Here is a 19918-nt window from a genome sequence, read left to right as displayed (position 1 = left end):
CAACACGCAAGCGAGACTCGTTGTTTGTTGTGACTAATATCCTCTGTAAGATGCCTTCTGACGTTTACATTTAACCTCACAACGATCGACTTAAACCCTATACTTAAGGGTCGTTGCGGTGTCTGTTTAAACCTATAAAAGTTATAAAAATAACATTTTTTATAAATGTATGAAAGTCACATAAAAAGTGTGGATCCAAAGTGCAAACTGGCTACCCTAGCTTGTAGAACCAATGGCTTGTCACCAGCTGCACTGATGAGTAAAAATCGTGCAAAATTTGCAGCTTACACTGTGGTGCAGAAAAATTGGCCCATCAACTTAGGTTTCAGCGAAAGTCGCCGCTATACCCGGTAGAAGTCACTGGGGAGATTTCTACAAAACCGTTTCAATCGTGCACATTTGTGCAGCCAAGGATAGCAGCACAGCAACAAGCGAAAGGCGTTGAGATCGTCTGACACCGCGACCTGCTGTCATCCGAACCTCTGACAAATCTGTCCGTTTCGCCGCAAAACAGTTTGGTATTTTGCAGGACAGGAAACTTTTGCAGGAGGCTATATATGTAAGTTACGGTATTCGCTGCAAATTGCTGCTGTGCATGGTTTGTTTCAGCGGGTTTTAGTAAATCCGGTCTGGGATCGAAACTAATGCCCTGTGTTTACAATGCGGTAGGAAGAGCTGCGATAATTTAATTGCAACGTACAGTTGGGCATTTTCCCAGAAGCCGTAAATCTGGGGTGTTTCAAAGCATAACCAAGAGACCTTCCAAGATAATAATGAACAAAGCATATAAAAGTGGCACAGTAGAAACTATAACCGAATGGTCTCACAGTTGCTGCACATATAACGTAACTATTACAAAACCGGAAAAAAAATGTTAAGTGTCAAATGCTATTAAATCCATCTTCGACGCTTTACTGTGCACGGACGCGGTTCTGTCTGGCAGATGTTGTTTGAAAAAGTCGTGCGTCAACAAACTGTGGCAAAAATCATTAGCTTAGTTGGGTGTTGTGTTTACCAGCAGTAACATTGCCAGGCATTCCCACAGTGAAAGCAAATAGCATAGCGGCCCTTGCGGCGTTCGTATACGCAGCGACGCGTTACTGCCCGCGCGGCGCCGAGCACAATGCGCAAGTAAACACATTAGAACGAAATGCAACGCGCTATTATGCTTTCATACTGCAATGCAGCGATGCCTAAAATTCAGAACATGCCGACTCTGGTTACTTATATGAGAGTTGATCTTTCAAATCCAGAACCATCAGCCGTCAAATTGCTAGCACATCAAGTTGGGACAAGGAAAAGGGAACCGCGAGAGTTTAAAGGCCCCAAAAGCGCCGTGGATCAAGTAAATACGCACTGATCCCAAGTAATTCTCATGTGACTGCTTCATAGTGATATCTTAAGTCTGCACGGATTTGAGAAGCTGATGTCGACTGACAGGCAAGTCCCGTGCCTGGCTGAGTTATCGTCGCCTGGGTTTTTAAACGGTTGAAGAGGTAACAAATAGGGCCTACAAGTTTGGAGGCAATTTCTTGGAGCTTAAAGGTCGATGTTTTAGTCCCTAAACTTGAAACGTGATTTTCGTGGGCGATGATTCACTGATAAAAACAACGTACCTGCGTGATACAGCAGATCTTGGACTTGCAAACTCGGACACAGTGACTTTGACACGGGTCGCCATCAATCACATTGAGAAAACAAATCTGTGAACAAAACAAAAGAATTTAAATTAAAGAAGCTTTTTGTACTTCACAATGACGGGAGACTTTCCCGAAGAAAAAAGTTGTTTAGTGGTAAAAAGACACTTGACTCCATCTGTTATTTTTTGATGTCCTTTCTGTTTTACAAAGCCGTTTTAAACCGTTTTGTTTGCATATTCACATTATCATCATATACGTACGAACTTGATGAAGTGATAATACAAATAAAACTGACTTGACTTGACTTGTTGTGACATTTAAAAGCTGAAGCAATTGTTATAACCAGTTCTTTTAAACGAATGCAAAAAGGAGATTTTTGACAAAATATCTGCAATGTGGACAAAGCGATTTCAATCTAGAGACAAGTTATCGATTTTCAGTCAAAGTTCAAGATTTTTAATGCAACCGCTTGGGCCAAATTTAAACGCATTACCTGACTCGACCACAAAATCGATGTAAGTCTTTTCGAGTGAACAGCACTATGTGGTTTTGAACGCACCCGCAAGGTTTTTAACTGTAACCATAACCCTGGACATTGCACAGCGGAGTGCAGCCCTACTTAAGTATTCTTAATGCCATTTGCAAGCAATAAGGACATGATTTATCAGATAATCTTAATGCTATGATGAAATAACAAAATTTTGTAAGTGTCCACATTATCAAAAACATCAAGAAGGTCGACCAATTATTTCAATTCAGTGAGATAAAAGTAACTGGGCCTATTTAAGTTAAATAAATGAGTAATGGTTTAACTGACAAATTGAGGCAGCGTTTTAACAACAAAAGCACATTAGGTCGATGGCGACGGTAAAAGTTGAAACAAAAGTGGCCGGATCATAAGTACGCGTAATTGGACGTTCAAGAAGTCAAAGCGTAAACATGAGGTTGGTTAACGGGTGTCAAGCGTCGGAAGATAATTGGGCGAGTTAAAAGCGTTCGTCAGCCTGGATACCGTTTGCACTTCCGCAAAGCAACGGAACGAACACAAACAAGCATTCGGTTTGAAGCCTTTCTCGTTGTTTTAACAAAACCAAGGCCAATCGGAGTTCGTTAGACCGAAAGGTTAAAATTGTAGGAGCTGTTACACTTTAAAGGCAGTTGGTTATGAAGATAAATTCCGGTCGTTCGGTTTGAAATTTCTGGTAAACTGAGTTGTATCAATACGTTTTGCCATTAAGTTCTTTTAACTGGGCTTTTTCTGATAATTGGCAGCAAACCTGAAAATGCATTTCCTCAGTTAAAACAAATTGTATGTAGTTGCATTACAGAAGAACATTTGGCGGTGCTTTTATAAGTGACACGAGCTTCTGTTTTTGGCATTTTTGTGTTTAAGCTTGTATGTGCTAATATGTTAACATAGCTTTTTTTAGCTGCAAAGACTACACTGCCCAAAATTCTAAACACAGAAAATGGTGTCCCAAGAAAGGGCTGTAAGTCTGGGCTTTTTGGAATGGGTTCAAGCCCGGTTCGGGATTATTTTTATACCAAACGGGCTTGCTAAGTAGCTAGTTGCTGTACTTCTCCTAATGCTGAACACCCCTAAAAAGTCTTTAATAAATCATTGTCTAATATAGTCCATTGTGTGTCCCTTCTTTATTATAGACCTATGGCCATCAAACTTTTGGGCCTAAACTGACTTCACAAAAACAATTCGAGTTTGGGCCGGAGGTCAAATTTCAGGCCCCCTTACAACTCAAGAACAAAGATTTGTTTACTAAAATTTGGTCCGAATTGGAGTAAAACCAATTGCCTGATAATTAGGTGAGCACTTTCCGTGGTTTGACGATTTGCGCGAAAGCATCTGCAAAATTTACGTTTGAACAGTCCATCTGGTAAAATTATTGATGACCTTTGAAACAGCAGGTGCAAGACTACAGAAGCAGCAGATAGCTAATTTGTATTTCACCAACGCACAGGCCATACCTCTCCCACGTAGTCATCGGTGTTGCAGACCCAAACCTCCTTCAAACCACTGTACGCATCCGTGTTAGCTGATGAGCAGGAAAGCTGCATGCCATTGCGGTTCTTGCTCACAGGTATTGCTTTGAGAAAAGCTGGATCCCATCGGCCTTTCTGTGACGCTAAGGATAGATTTGAAAACGTTAGAATGAGATTTTTGTAACACTATTCACGGGTCTGTACATAAGACTGATGAGAAATAATACGACCCAAATATACATAAAAAGCAACATGCTTTATTGTTTAGATCAGGGGTCAGTTGGCACGCGAGTTGGTTTTTCATGGCACGCCAACCGATTTGCGTGTTGATATTGAAGTAACATTTTAACCTGTTACATTCCTTGTATATAGTTTTTACTATGCCACTGTCTTAAAATTCAGTCTTACATGCACAAAACGTTTTCTTAACACATGAAAGTAACAAGTAAACTGGTACGCGTTGCCTAAAAGGTTGCCGACCCTTGGTTTAGACGTACAGCCAGCAATGCTGATCATTGATATGAGGCTACTTCCTTTTATAAGTCAGTTATACCTGTTTTAAAAATAACAAAAATATTTTGACACCCACCAGAGGTCATAAACTTTAAGTACTAACAGTCAACTAAACAAATTGTGGAGAGTTAACTATAAGCGCACTCACTTGAGTTCGTCCTTGCGTTAATGAGCAAAATCTCAAACTGCGTCTTTCGATCTTCACTCATAAATTCGAACGGAAAAATCTTCATTCCGTCACTGTTAAGAAAAATGTGGGAAAAGGGGTTTATTTTCTTTATTTCTTGCCATATTTATTGTCTTGTCTCAACACAACATTTTACTAAATACAACATAATCCCCGAAAGTTTAAGAACAGAAAATACTTCATTGTAGCAATATATTAGTTAATGTTGTTGTATGATTAGGCTATAATGTAGTTCTCAAACTGTGCGTCGCGACGCCCTGGTGCGTCGTTTCAATTTTCCAAGGGCGTCGCAGAATAATTCCGTTTCGTGGCTTTTTGTTGTTGTATCAATAAACACAACTTTAATAATAGGTTTCCTCATTAACTTACATTTGCTGGTGTGTCGCATATCCAGAAAACCTTTCCAGGGGCGTCGCAACAAAAAAAAAGGTTTGAGAACCACTGGGCTATACAATCGTTTATTGATCACAAGGCTTTATAAATGCAATGGCAGTAGCAATGCACGAAAAACATGTAGTTCATTGCCCAAAACATTGCGAAAACGATACTTTTTTACATTTATTGAAACGACTGAAAATCGACGAGGCTACTGTCAATTAAACTAGTGAATAACTTACGAAGTTGATATGCCGATTTCCATCCGTCCTGGAAGGGTAATTGCCGGGGTGACGTTTTGTTTCTCAGCAATTCTCTGATTAGTCTGGTACATCAGCTCACGCAAGGCGTCGTCAAGGTTCTGAAAATGTAACACGAAATAACTTATGAAGGAATTTTACTCTGCAAGTAACAACCACTTTTGAGAAAAATTTTGCATTAGAAATTGAGTCTATGTCGAAGTTTGTTTTTTAACATTAAACGTTTTGACTTGTTTTTAAACTTTTGCAGCATGTAGGTCAAAGACACTAACTGATACTGAAACACTTTGGGCAACTAATATGTTCAGATTTCAGAAGATACCTTGACCAGAGCCAAATAGGGTTGTTAACGGAACTTTTCATGACAAAACAGCGTATAAACGTAATTTTGCAAATAAAACGTTTAAACTGTCAGCGAGGTATTTTTGTGAACCGTTAACTCTGGCGCCTGTCGATCGACAAGGATACGAGAGGCGCCCTTGAGATGTTTTCAAACCGCGACTTTGAGCTTACATAAGCACAGACGTGGTGAAAGGCACTGGGGCATTTACTTTTTTCGGTCCCTTTTTGCACGCAGCCGTGACCAAACTAAAAGGTGGTTATTTTAATTTAGACAGGGTGCCAGATGTTCAAATGTAATACATTTTTTTTAAATCGAAATTTGAAATTATAATAAATTTAAAAATTGATGCGAATGTTATGATTCCTTTAACTTTAAGGATGTTTAAGGATAACTTTAACTGTACACGACTCATTACTTGGAATAGAAGGCACTTTACATAGCCATACAGGCAGTGCAAATAATTGTGATCAGTTACCGTTTACCAGGAATCTCTACAAAGAAGCTTTACTGTGTCAAGTGTCAATGTTTTACATACAGGCAATTTGCACTGCGCTTGGGATGCGTTGATTTGCCTTACTAACACACAATACGTGTGCTTTCAAACGTACAAAAACAGTTCACAAATCCTGACAGAGCCTAAATGTCGTTCACGGCAAAGAAAGGCGAAAGAGGGGTGCTCGGTGCCGGTAAACAACGCGTACGTTTGGCGTCCAATATCTACCACAGACAGACCGTCTGAAAAACACGACGAGATACGGGTGTGGTAAAAGCGTCACGGCCAACAGAAATCACTAACACTCGCTTGCGTTCGGAGAGTCAAAAAGCTGAAAAAACTGGACCTACCGCGTGACTGCATGACATTTCCAAGGCCAACTGGTCGATCTTGACAAGGATTTCATGGTCCCTTCGTAAATGTTGGAGTTGCTTCTCAGCGCACTGTCGGCTTGAGGTGGTACTTCCTGACAAAGAGAATCGCGATTCGGTTAATATTGTTAATTGTGCTTAGAGAGGTAAGGTTGTTGGTCTGTTGCGACGTTTTAATTCAATGCACCTTTTGCTTGCTGATACTAATTCTCTAAATGACGAGACTCACATTTTCCGATTGGACATATGGAATAAAATTAACATATGCGATAAAATTAATTCTCTTAATTTTATTATTTAACATAGCAAAACAAATCCTTAAAATCGTTACACAATTTTTTGGAGCATGAAATAAAGTAAACTTAAAACGGCGCTTTCTGTATTAAAACACACCTGTTAATAAATTCCAAAGAAAAGAGCCATATTTAAATATTTTTCCACTTAAATGTTTTATTAAATCGGTCGCTACATTATGTGGAGCAGGAAACCTATCCCAGATTTGCAAACAAACGTGAGATTCACCATCGATGTTCAACAAGCGCCGAGTCTCTATAAGCAGCGCAAAGGGGGTCGACTCTTTGACAGGGTTAAGGGGAATTTAATCCGTATTGAGCCAATCGTTGTCACGATGGGTACGTAACACGCACGTCATGGCTTACACGTCACAATGAACTGTCGGTAGTGCGCGGGTTGCGTATTGACTCTAGGCGATGTGAAGGGTTGTGCCGGGGATTTAGGGTGCCTGCTGAACAAACTAGCGAAAATAGATTCGCCGATAAGCGAGCTGTTAAACGCCGAAGTCCACTTCGAACTTGTTTTTCGAGCTTGAGGTTGCTATTTTTGACAGCGATGTTATTTGTCAAATTTGTTCGCACTGGAATGCGTGAAAGTAGGAGTTTTAAAATTCCAGCGGATCTAAATTTATCAGTAACTTGAGTTTGCGTCTTAACTCCCATTGCTTTTAGACAGTGGAAAATTGCACAAGATTGCTGCCTTTTTACACAAGTTTTAACGATGACAGGCTGCAACAATCACGCACACATGACCACATTTCCAAAAGTAAGATAAATAAAAGATAACGTTTGCATTATAACGTTCCTGGGACTAAATGTTAACGAGGACAACCGGATCGTACACATTTTTGTAAATTGTAAACCTCAATGGAATAAGATTCCCTTTGCATATGTTGCACAGTTTCTTAACAGAAACGAATGTCAGCGCTATTTTCATGAGACAGGTGCTCACTTACAGGCCAGCTGTAATCCTGAAAGTCTATGACCGAGAAAACCAAAAAGCACGTAAAAAATGAAGCTTTTTCACGATACTTTCAAACAATGACTTCACATTTTACAGAATAACCTAATAAATGCCAATAATATTGCTGCGTTCAAAACACAATTTATGGCAACCCAAAGCCGCTACAAACCTGCCGTATACTATTGTCAAATTTAAGCTGTATTCATCGGTGGCATACGTTAATTTTTTCCGTAACCTTCCATACCGTAAGACATATTACAACTTGTAAGAATGCAAACGGGAAATCGAGTTGTTTGGAAACGGGAGCAACGGACATTCCGCGAACTCACGGGGAAGTCGATATAAGCGGTGAAGCGGCAAACTGAACGATGTCGGGAGTAATTGGAAAAAGTTGCGAGGCCAACGACCTGGCACGCGCGGCACATAAACAGGATGCAGGCCGCGACCGAGCTATTTCCTAAAACCGAAATTGAAAGCGAAAGGATGGATGCCCATGCCATTGTGATAACCACAGTAGCATTCCTGGAATACACACACGAACAATATTTAAAACATGTGATTTTTTTAATTCACAGTTAACTTTTTGGGCCAATCGGGTCCTGATTAACGGAGGTTTACTGTACTACCAACCGTTTGTATAGTTAACCTTTTTTAAACCATGCGATCAAGACTATGCAAGCTTGCGATGTAAAAATAACGTTTAACAATTTCAACGAATTTGCCTTTTTGTTCTACTGTTGTTTAAATGTTTCATTTATCACTATCTGAATCCATACAACCCTGAAGAACGGACGTCGAGCCACAAATCGGTCTTAAGGCCGCCATGGATAATAATGCACAGCTTAATAAGTTATTGGCGCAAGGAATGCCACTTTTGCCCTATGAAGACAATGATGCGATAAATTTCGTGGCACAATGTTTATTGGTTGTCGACGACGTCAGCAACACACGTGCTTGACGTCATTGCATAGCGACCGCGCCAGGCAACCTTCACAACGGGACGCCATTGCCCGGCCGTAATTGCGTGACTAAAACACTGTTCTGGAATTTTCTAACGTTGAAAACGGAAATGGCGATCGTAAAACCGCAGGTCGTGAAAAACAGGCTCTGGCATGGAACCTGGTTCACCCCGGGCTTGACTTGTACGGCTTTTGCGGTTTACGTTAAACAACGGGACTAATGGGGTTTGCTGCGGCCAAATGCGTCCCTAGTGTTGCGTTCCGAAATTATCAGCGGAGTTTTTGCAAAATCGATGGAGTTTAAAACCGTCGTGACATCGACTGTAGCACACAAGCTTGAAGGAAAATGCTTGCTATAAAGACTTGCGCAAATCTATGGGCTATTTTTACACACCTTTTAGCAGCTCAACGTCTTCAAGGGGAAACTTCCACAGGAACTTGTACTTGCATGTGTAGTCGATCAAAATGCGATCGCTGGGGGAGGAATATCTGGAAAACATGAAGTAATCGATATTACCTCAGATTATAGCATTTCACTTAGCATGTGGTACTGCAAACGTTCAACCACAACTGATTGTGTATCATGTTAGAATCATACGCTTCAACTCATATAACATATGAACAACTAAATAAAGCTGCAAGTGCAGACAATGGTGTTTTCTCTTTAGGCGGTAGGTCTTGTAGCGGTTTTTGTACCCGCGTACAAAGTTATTTTAGTGTGTCATATAGATTCATTTCTCCTCAGTGGCCTTAAACCTAAACAAGACCGTGGACCTCCAATGAATGTGCGGTTTTATGCAGAATGCAAAACGCGAAATTGGAGCTCACATACCAGGCTGTGGCAAACCTTGCCACCACAGGCAGGCGAAGACAATAGCTAAAGATTAACGTCTTCAGGCACTTAAGACACCTGATGCAGGCAACAACGTAATACAGGTCTAATGGTTTTGTAGTTTGACACTTAGGGACAAAGCCGAAGATAAACACAAGTTCCCAGCATACTTCTCATTGCCACAGATTTATTTTGAGTTAAAACTGGTTGCAGAGCAAAACGGGTAACTTCAATGAGGTTGCTCAGGTCAAAACGGTTTCAAAGCGTTAGGTGCGTTTTTCTTACCTAAACCGTTTTCAAACCTCAACAAAGACGAAACAAAGAGTGTGAAAGCGCTTCTGTGAGCGAAACCCGCAATCCCACGTTAACTTGCCATTCATCACCCTTCAGCACAAACAAACGCACACACAACGGTTATGTACTGTCAACAAAGTGCATGGCTGGTTCTCCATGGTAAAGTGGGATACAAAAGCCCTAGCAGCTTGTAGTCACTGAGCTGGAGCTTGCAAGTCCGATAGGGATCACTTTCGCAGTGGAACGCATCGTTGCACAAGCACTTAACACTACATTCCATGAGGCTGCTGAAGCCCATTAGCTAAAGCGAATGCATTTGCCGCTGGCGTTTTTCCTACGGCCTCTCTGGGGTTGACACTAGTTGAACGTTCTAATGTTCCGCTAAGGTCGGGCGGGGTAACGGTCGCACCCCCAGTAGTTATAAGAGGCAGGGGTACACGAAGTCGTGTTGTTTTTGACATTGCCTGCGGGCGAAAGGTCGTGGCTGCTATCGCGAGCCGGAATGCAAACTGGCGCGGGATGTCAGTCGAAAAATCGCGCGGCCCTGATAAGAAGTTATGCGAAAAACGCGACGGACAATAGTAATTTGCTGGCAGTGGTGGCGCGTTGATGGTGGCAAGGTACACACTGCACTGACTGTGTGGAATCAACGGATCAAAACGGATTTCGACCGAGAGTCATCGTGGTGTTGCGGCAAAAGTGCGTTGGCATAGCGGGAGGTTTCGACGAAATGTTCCGGCCCGCGGAATTTACAAACAGCGTGCTTGGAATATTTGATGACCTAAGAATGCATACATAGCCTTGACCACCTCCTATTGGTCAAAACAAGATTTAGTGTTGTTTCTCCGCCGCATTAGGTAGTGGTTCCCAACCTTTTTCGTCGAATTTCTCCCCTACCATTTTAACATTTTTTTAGTCCTTCCTAATATGCTATGTAGTAGATGCTAGCTAGACCATACAAAAATCATTTATAATTGAGTCTTTTGTTAACTACACAAGTCATATTTCCAGAGCTTCTAAGCGTCTATTTACAAATCATATCTAAAAATCAAATTCCTTCCCTCACTTTACAAATTACATATAAAAGTAAATTTCCTGGTTGGGAACCACTGGCATAAAGCCTCAACAACTCTTTTTGGCAAAATTTTGTCAGGAAATTCACTTCGTTTTGCCAGTTTTATTAGACATAAATTAAAATGACATTTGGGTTATTTTTAGTAGCTCGGTTTTGTATCTATTGTATCGGACATCCGCTCCAGGAAAAACGGAAAACAAAATATGACAAAAAGGGTTAACCGGATACAGAAATCATTTGATTTCAATGCGTTTATCTCGGCCTTGAGGAAGTCAAATAATCTCGCGGAAAATCGAAGCAAGATCGAAATCTCGACTGTTGCTAATTAACGTTTGGATGCAGCGCCAGATGATTTTATCGTGAAATCACGTGATCTGATATCGGAATGTAAGATGACATTTGTGATTTGAACCAAAACATCTTGTTGTTTGTTTGCAGTCGTGCTACCACAGATAACCTGGTATCCGTTCAATGTTTAACTTAACCGTCAGAACAATTCCAAAAGTGTGATAATCAACCAAGAAAATCATGTTTTTGTGGTAATATGCAGGAGTTTTTGTTATAAGCTGTAGGTCTAGTACTGGTTGTAAAGTCTTTTTTCCCAGACAGAGATAAAGTTACGTATCACCCAGTAGTTACTAGCTATGTTACAGACGTTTACAGCCAACAATGAAAAGTCGGTGCCTATTTTATCTAAGTGCTCGCGAAAACTGATGATACTGGCTTATACTATTTTTCTTGTATATTTACCTCAAAAAGTGACGGCATAGGTCAAGGGTCAGGAACTCTGGCGAGCCAAATGTGGCTCTTTTGATGACAGAGTGTGTCTCTCAGACAAATCTTAGTTTGCATTTCTTTACACAGCAAGGAATATCTAATTCCACTAATATTCAACCACAGTGTATACATAAACTTCCCAGGATTTTAACACATATGGTCACTGCTGTTAGTAGATGTCCAATACGTCTCGTAAACCCCCTTAGGCTACGCTCCAAGAACGTGAGGTCTATTTTACCTAGACGAGGGTTCATTGACCACCTTGACATAGCCCCACGTTAGGAGTTTGAAACTTGACCCACTGGCATCTCGAAACGCCCATGTCTGTCTGACTCGCCCAGGATGTACTAGTTCACATGTTGAGGTCTAAACTGTGTAAGATGGCTCCCACGAGCGTGAATTTACGTCCCGAACGTGATTTGCCTTGACATTTGCCGTGTGCCATGAAATACTCGAAATGCTTTCCTTACAGGGGGGCTATTGTATGTAAGAGAATACAATGACTTTGTATGCTTCATACATGCAAACCCCATAGAGGATATAGTAAAGCTTTATGCATATTACCCATATCAGATTGACTCCTTTGCACTTTTATACTGCGAAATTCGCAGAATAGTGATTTATAGCTTCAAAAAATCCCAAAAGCTTAATTGCCAAATACTTAAAGGTGGTTAAACATTCTTCTCACAACTGGTAAAAAATCCGAATGCACAAACCCACAGGCATATTTAAAAAACCACAGAAGCTGATGATTATGAAAAACATTGTTCGGAAATTTCTCGCCTTGACCGCTAATAGACAAAGGAAGTGGAATTACTGCTTTTTGTTCTTAACATTATCTGTGCTGTAATGCATTAACGCGAAGGTTCCATCACTAAGCGTAGATCCGCAACGTGAGGTTAATAATCCGGGGTGGGGAAGTTAGTCGGGCAAGCACAGCAAACAACAACGCAATTAGCGTAAATAGCACGGAGTAAGCCAAAAATAGACAAGGCCCCTCTTTACATGGGACCTTCTATGGAGCGAGACGAAAGACTCTAAATGCTTTTGCGTCAATCACTTTAAGGTTGGGTCTGTGGGTAAGGTTTGTTGCACCCTTGCTAGAGGATATTCGCGGCATAGCCTGCATGTTTACACCGTGCATTTCTGGTCGTCAATTCAAGTTTCAAAACCTTTTGCTTTTTTCGGTTAAGGATTGCAAACATGGTCAATAAATCAAGGGCAAAAAACGCGTAAGCGAAAGAACTAAATTCTTGCTATCCCTGTGGTTCGTAACCTGGGTTCAGTTTAGTAGTTTTCACTATTATGCCGACCGTGTACCACCTGACGAATTTTTGTATCGCTGCTTACCACCTAAATCGATTTTGAATGGCTGGACAAGAGATAAGGCCGATTTTTCTTGACCAGGCTAGTATTTTAGTAAAACCAGCAAGATCAGCAAAATGAAAATATTGTCCAAAACACGAGTTTCGTCACAAACCAGGACTGAACAGTTGGGCCAGTTGAGTTACAATTTTGGATCTGATATAAAACAACTTAAACAGAACGCTACCACCTGAAAAGCTTCGGTGTATCACCAAAGGAAAATGTACCACAGATAGACAACTACGGAGTTTATCAATTTGTGTCCAACTGATGGTCTTTTTTATAGATCCATAGAGAGTTGTTAAAGAGGTAAGCTCGGGGAAACAAAATACCATAGCAGTTCGGTGCTTTTGTAAAAGATACTTTTGTCTTTTTCAGAGCTACTTACAGATTCATGGTACTGCCTCGTCGCAGAGAACCGGTTCGTCCCTTCTTTACTTGAGTGCACATCAGCAAATCGTTGAAGAGCCACAAACATCGGTCCTTTTTGCTGCCGGATTTCTGCATCAAATGTGGGAGAATGGCATTAGACACTTAAACTGTATCTCGACCTTTCGACCGAAAAGATCACTGCTCATAAGAGTACAAAGATCACTGGGAGAAAATGCTTTCAACAAGAGTGGTAATAAGGTATAACCCCTATACTACAGTTCGTGCTGTGTTTTAACGGTTATCAGCAAGTTTAATTTAGTGGATTTCAGGGCAGGGTTTGGAATTTAAGCTTGAAACAAATCCAATTTCCTAGTTTGTCTATATATTGCGGGCAGCGTAAAAGGAAAAAAATATCGCGCAATAAACAACAGGTGTTCGGATTTACAAAACATGTGGAATTTGTCGTGTGTTTTTACAAGCAATTCCATTACAGAATGTGGGTTTTGGATGATGGCCAATTGTAAGCTGCGTTATCTCGTGTTATTGTTTCTAAATCTGTACTAGTATGAAATATAATCCAGCGGAATGGACAAAATAAGCGGTGCACTATAACAACGCATCTTTCCCAAGCCACAAACCTGCCTAAAACATCCAAACCTTGTATAATTTAGCACTTCATTTAAAGTCTATTCAGCCCAACAAAAGACAAATTTGCTTACATGTTCAGCAAGGATTTCCTGACGAAGGAATCGTCTCTTTGGTACGCCGGCGATCTATAAACACACAACCATAGGTTTATTTCAGTGTTTAACTATACGTCACCCACCTAAGGTTAAATATAACATTGAATCACACCAACCTCAATCACGCCTTCAACTAGTTGCTCGATTTCTCGAAGTTGTCGGTCGTGTCGGTCAGCTGCTTCGGCTTCTTTCTTTCCTGCATAAATTGTAAACCAATGAGCACCAATAAAAATACATATGTACGGTTTATACGGTGAATAGCTGCAGCGCGTTTGGTCATGATCCACCAATTGTGGCCACCACTGTTTTGCGCTTCATAACGTTTTAACGTTGCGGACCTATTTTTGGCTTGGTGATTGTTTTAGTCCAATTGTGTCGCTGTGTTCTTTCACCAAGCAAAACAAACTCAACTCAGCTCATGTGTTTACATACAGAAAACTCAAACAGTTTTTAACCATTGATTGTTTGGATACGACATTCGTAGATGCGAAAAAATAACTTCGATTCGTGACTGCCTAAATTGGAATGAAAAATATGATTTTTAGTATATGTTGCAACTGGAAGACAATTTACCTCTGTTCATTTGCACCGAGAGAGCGTGAATATCTTCCTGTGCAAGAAGGAGACTCTGTCGGTCCTGATGATCGTCTGGTGTATGCTTCAGCAGATCCTATGATTAAAATACAAATACACACTTGTTAGGTATTTCCCAGAATACAAAACACCGTTTGAAATCTTAAATGCAATGCGTCTTAAACTTAATTCAAACAAGAGCCTGATGTGTAGATGTTTTCTACCGTTATATAAAGTTAGAACTATAGTCAAGGTTGCCATACCGTCCTGATTTTTAAGATTTGTTCTTATGTTAAAGGGGAATGCCTTAGAAAAATTTAGAGTCCTTATTTCTAAGAAATGTCCTTGTTTTGCACTTGAGTCCCTATTTTATCTTATTTTCAACAATTACGAAACTACTATCTTTTTTTTCTCTAGCATGCAATGTTGCGCAAAATCTAATGTACCAAAACATGTTTTTGCATCGAGATTTTGTGACATCATTAAAAAAACATGAAAAAATATGGAATGTGATATGACATGACTCGTATAAATGCAAGATTTGTTCAAAAACGTTTGTGTCGTTTCTCATGAAAATTTTATTTTTTGGTTGTCCTACTATATCACATTTAAACCAATCGCATTTGTTTGATCGAGAGCCCGAACGTGATATGTAGCCAGGAAAAAGCAACATCCCATGTGAAGATTATCAATTTTGCCATTGACCATTGCCACGCAAGGAATCAATTACAGCTCATTAGCACAGTAGTGTCCATTAACTTTGAAACAAGTAGAAAATCAATCGAACCCGTTGCGCACTGGTTGAAGTTAATACAGATTGCTCTATAGTATCAATTTTGGATTGATTTGGTACAAGCGGCGTAGAAAGTCTCATTAAGCAAATACAAAGCAAAAACACGTAGCCGCACACCATGTTCGTACTGCGAGTATATCCATAAATAAATCTCGACGTCTCACCTTCAAAATTAGTTCGTATCTTGGTATCCTCTGGACAGGTTTGATTAACAAATCCGAGAGGCCTTGTTTTTCCTTGTTTTCACGTTGGCATTGCTAAAAAGGAACGAATTGATAAATTGGCATTCATGCTTGGTAATTCCTACCCCAATGCTTCAAATCGATGTTAATTGGAAGTTATTGGATTGGAATTAACAATTTACGTAATAACAAATTTTTGTCAGAAAATTCAGGTCAAAAAAATTCACGTCATATGCAACACATATTAGTGAACGCCCATGACTGAAAACCAAAACTATTTGAACAGTTTTTAGTATGAGATTTTTTGGACATTTAAAATTGTATTTAGCCTACCTTTTAATGTATAGACTATATACAAATGACGTATTACGCATATGTTGCCAGACTCCAATTAAATCGATTTTACTATTTCATAATGTATTGGTATAAATCACCAAAGCAGCTGCTAGTGACAAGTAACTTAATATGCAATCTAATCTTTACTCCAAATTCGTGGTTTCGTTTTCTGTGGTAATTTTATTTACATTGAACATATTCATTGTATTGTACTTATTTCTACCTTTGATGGTGCCTTTTCATATTTTACGCAATTATCTTTGTTGCCAATAGATTACTCACTACAAATAACACAATAACATGTTCTAATTTTCAATTTTCCTAAGACAACACTCTTTGCAGAAAGTGGCTTTCAAAAGTAGTCAAGCTATTATATTATATTCTTAACCTCAGCGCCTGATGCTCCAGCAGTAAAAACAAATTAACCAGCTCGTTTATGTCACTTGCAAACCTTGCGAAAATTTGCAAAAGTCACTTTGCATGAGTACATCTCCAGTTATTCAGTTACTCTACCATTATACACTATTGAAACAATAAGAGGAAGGCAGCCACTAGTATGCCAACGCCCGCAGAATAAAATGCCCCATGTGGAAGTCAATTATACCTTCGCATGAAGCTCAATTATTACATAGCGTCGTATTGGTTACATTGGATTAAAAATCACTTCGGACTTTGAATGGACATTTGGCATTCAAAAGGACTGCGGTGTATAACAATGCTATGGTGCTGCCGAGCGGCTATTGACTTTGGTGGTCCAAGCATAAGCTTATGGAAGGCCACGAGTTGCACATCGACGCTTATGTTTACCAACGATCAAACATTACACGCACGAGCAATGGAGATCAAAGCCTTCGATGGTCGACGCATCTGAGGCAACGAGATCGCAGAAACAACATGAAACGCGAGTAGGCCACGAACCATTGAGGTGGGACGCGTAAGCGATCCAGGCGATTTTGATATATTTGCGAGTTTGCGTCATTTGGGTCGTAGGGCAGTACGAGTTCGGAATGCCGGTTATGCGTCCTCATAGGTTGCGATTTCATTTACAAGCGGGTTTTTTATGGGAAGTTTCCCGTTTTTTCACGGGTTTAAAGGTAGTTCGCGGGAACCCATAAGCGGAATCTATTTGATGAAAATAAACTTATTTTCAGACAAATTTTTGAAATAGAAAAACGAACTTTTGTTAAAACAAAATTTTGTCTGTACGGGTAATCCTTAACAAGTGGTTTTTATTTTTTTAATATTAACTGAAATAGTTTGCAAAAAAACTATTTTTAAATGCATTGCGAAATATTAATAAAAAATGTTTTACTTGTTGGGTATTTGACAATCAGTAACTAAATACCAAACAACAAGGTACCTAAATTTAAAAAAGTCTGACTGATCACTAACCTCAAGAAAGACTTTGAATCCGGACTTGGCTTGCGTCGCATACAATACCGCTTCCCGGGAGTTGTTGAAGTTATCGATGTAACTCGTGTACGATTCCACCAACTTGTCTTTGTTAAACTAAAAAGAAAAACATTTTTGTCAAAAACTGTGTTAGAAACAGTTGGTGATTGGACAAAAATACACAGGCACAAAGAGGAAAAGGCAACTATTATATATTCTTTTAAAAAATACAAAAGTTTTAATCGTAAAAGCAACACAATGTTGTAACGGTGCGAGAATCAATTGGGGAAATGCGGATTGGGCAAAAGTGCACATATACATGGGACAGTGGGCGATTGAAATACATTGTCATGAGGAAAGGTTGTGTAATGGAAGTTCAAAGGGCATTTAAAATCTAAAGCATATATCCAACATTTTACACATTTGCGTGGCCGCAACAAAGGGGAATTTGCAACGTGCCTTAAAATGACTTGCAATTTCTGTTTTCAACAATTGCAAACAGATCGCAAACAAAGATACTTCGTGATATCAGTCAAAAATTCATGGCCTTTTGAAACCTCGAGAAAAATAAGATCCAGGCAGTATCAGATAAGAAAGAATTCGTGGCTTCGTGACTGGTAGGAAAACCCTTAATCGTCGCCTGTCTTCAAAAAAGCCGCTCATCTAAGCATAACCCGAGAAGCTCCGTTGGTCATAAGATCGCTTTAAGACCCTCCTATGTAAAGCCGACCCTGAAACGAAAGTTGGCGAGTGCACGGAGAGGGACGTGACTTACATTAGTGAGTCGGCGAATGGGCTTGATCAATCGTAATTTATACATGGAGTGCGTTATGTGTGTGTGTTTTCGAGGTCATAAAATCAAGTACGGCGACTGTGTTCCGGCGCCAATTCCATCTAATCGACAAACAATATGCACAATCATATTTCGTTCAGCCTACGTCAGCAACAACATCATTAATCATCAAAAAATTATACACATAATCAAGAGAACTTTGGGACATAGCTACATGTACTAACCAGTTTAGCATGGTGCTTTAACAATCTGAAGAAACGTATTAAACACAAATAACTACGAATCAGCCACACTCGAAAAATACCCTTCATAGCGATTTGGTCAAAACAACACGCCCCTCGGAGATACGCGCATTTTTGCATGCGGTTCCACGTAAAACGGTGTTTGCGCAAAACCCCGGAGGCAAATAGAGGGGCGTTATCGTCCTAAAACAGGTGCCATGGCAACAGAAGAGCTGTGTCTTAATTTTCGACGCCTGTCGCGACGGACAAACACTCAAGAGTGCCCTAGTACTCGCGCCTACGCATGGCTGAGCACGAGTTATTGTTGACTCGGAGACGACGGCCGTGCCCTGCGGCCAACATCCCCAAACAAACAGCACTCCAGGTCGGCGAACCTGATTCAACTGGTCTAATTCAACGGCGTCCGCGTCCGAATAAGGGTGTGTCGAGCCCATGGAGTTCCCTTCTCCGTTGAAGTGACGCGCAGCAACGTTGTTTACGCAGAAGGAGGTTACTCGAGCATCGCTTGCATGCCGAAGTTCGAAGCATAAGGCGGGTGTCGAGCATCACCGCGTGACGTCAGCGAACTCGACTAGAAGGGCGACTGTTGCATGTCGGAATGTCATCGCCACTGCGTTTACCGTTCCGTCGCGCGTCCGACAATAGACACACTTTGTTTGCGATAAGGTTAACACGTACTTCCGTTCGTCTGCTTCCCGATGTCACATTGTTTGGCTCTCTTCGAGAAGGAACAGAAAACCGATTTACCAATCTTACATGGTATTCAGTGTTTATCATTCAAACCGTAAATTGAGATGCTTTGTGAAACTAGCAAACTGTGAATCATGCTAAAATGTCGAAACCCAAGAGGAAAAACTACATTTTGTAGCTTTGTAGCATATTTAAAGCCGATTTAGACGATTGATTGCAAAAAGTTACGAGGTAAACACTTGAATCAATGCGACAAAACAGACAAATGACATAAACTAAGTTCTACCAGCTATAGGGATCCGTGGAGCAAGGGAAAGAATCCCTATTCAACAGAGTAACGAAAGTAGTGTCTATTCAACAACATGGCGAAAGTACTCCCTATTCAACACATTTCAGATTTTTAACGTTTAAAGGACAGTCGCACACACAGACAGTAGACTCAACGAGGTCATCGGACAAAGTCACAAATCACGAAAAACAAACTTCGCCGTCGCACTCCAGACAGCAATGGTCTTTTGATCCAAGCACACCGACCTTACTGAACGTGATTTATTGGTGGCCGAAGTGGACCTGTGATCAACTGAGAGATTAACCCATAAGGGAAAGAGTCAACAAAATCATTCCGTTTGTTTTGCCCCTTTAGACAACAGCCGTTCATTTTAATTCAAGAAACATTTAGGTAAACTAGAATAAATGCATTTACGGTTGAAAATTTTACACGCGAAAATTAAATTACTGGGTAGATCCTAATGTAGAAAGGAGCATGTTTGACAGCCAGTACACCCCAACACATTCGATTTGCAAATTTGCTCAATAACCCACAGATTCACATTTATCATTGACCTGTTCACACCTTTGCCCAATTTTTCCTTTTAATCCGCTTACGTCAGATAAGGTGAGTCTGTTTACGTAAGGCCCGGGCATTAAACAGATCGGAGATAACGAGTTTAGGCCCCGCATCTACCATAGTGTGCATTGTCAACCGCTGTTTCGCGAAGATCGAACGCCGGATCGAAGGCGAAATCTGATTTGCGATCAAGGTTAAAAGATGGAACTGGTATTG

General features: G+C 40.4%; 1 protein-coding gene across 3 annotated transcripts in view; it reads right to left on the bottom strand.

Annotated features, from left to right (window-relative positions):
* Nucleotides 1-19918, bottom strand: part of LOC145237233 (rho guanine nucleotide exchange factor 17-like) — a 42036-nt gene that overhangs the window by 9810 nt on the left and 12308 nt on the right. For all 3 annotated transcript variants that reach the window (XM_080100025.1, XM_080100026.1, XM_080100027.1), the window contains 12 exons: nucleotides 17131-17247; nucleotides 15385-15477; nucleotides 14428-14524; nucleotides 13971-14050; nucleotides 13831-13884; nucleotides 13128-13240; nucleotides 8791-8885; nucleotides 6160-6275; nucleotides 4956-5074; nucleotides 4300-4391; nucleotides 3624-3781; nucleotides 1617-1703 (listed from right to left, as the gene is read on the bottom strand). In XM_080100025.1, coding sequence (XP_079956151.1) covers nucleotides 1617-1703; nucleotides 3624-3781; nucleotides 4300-4391; nucleotides 4956-5074; nucleotides 6160-6275; nucleotides 8791-8885; nucleotides 13128-13240; nucleotides 13831-13884; nucleotides 13971-14050; nucleotides 14428-14524; nucleotides 15385-15477; nucleotides 17131-17247 — 1221 coding nt within the window. The remainder of the gene's footprint in view (nucleotides 1-1616; nucleotides 1704-3623; nucleotides 3782-4299; nucleotides 4392-4955; nucleotides 5075-6159; nucleotides 6276-8790; nucleotides 8886-13127; nucleotides 13241-13830; nucleotides 13885-13970; nucleotides 14051-14427; nucleotides 14525-15384; nucleotides 15478-17130; nucleotides 17248-19918) is intronic.

The sequence above is a fragment of the Phallusia mammillata genome, chromosome 7, assembly GCF_965637545.1.
Source record: "Phallusia mammillata chromosome 7, kaPhaMamm4.hap1.1, whole genome shotgun sequence".
NCBI classification, from domain to species: domain Eukaryota; kingdom Metazoa; phylum Chordata; class Ascidiacea; order Phlebobranchia; family Ascidiidae; genus Phallusia; species Phallusia mammillata.
The sequence above is the reverse complement of the archived record's forward strand: the minus strand, read 5'-3'. Positions and strand labels throughout refer to the sequence as shown.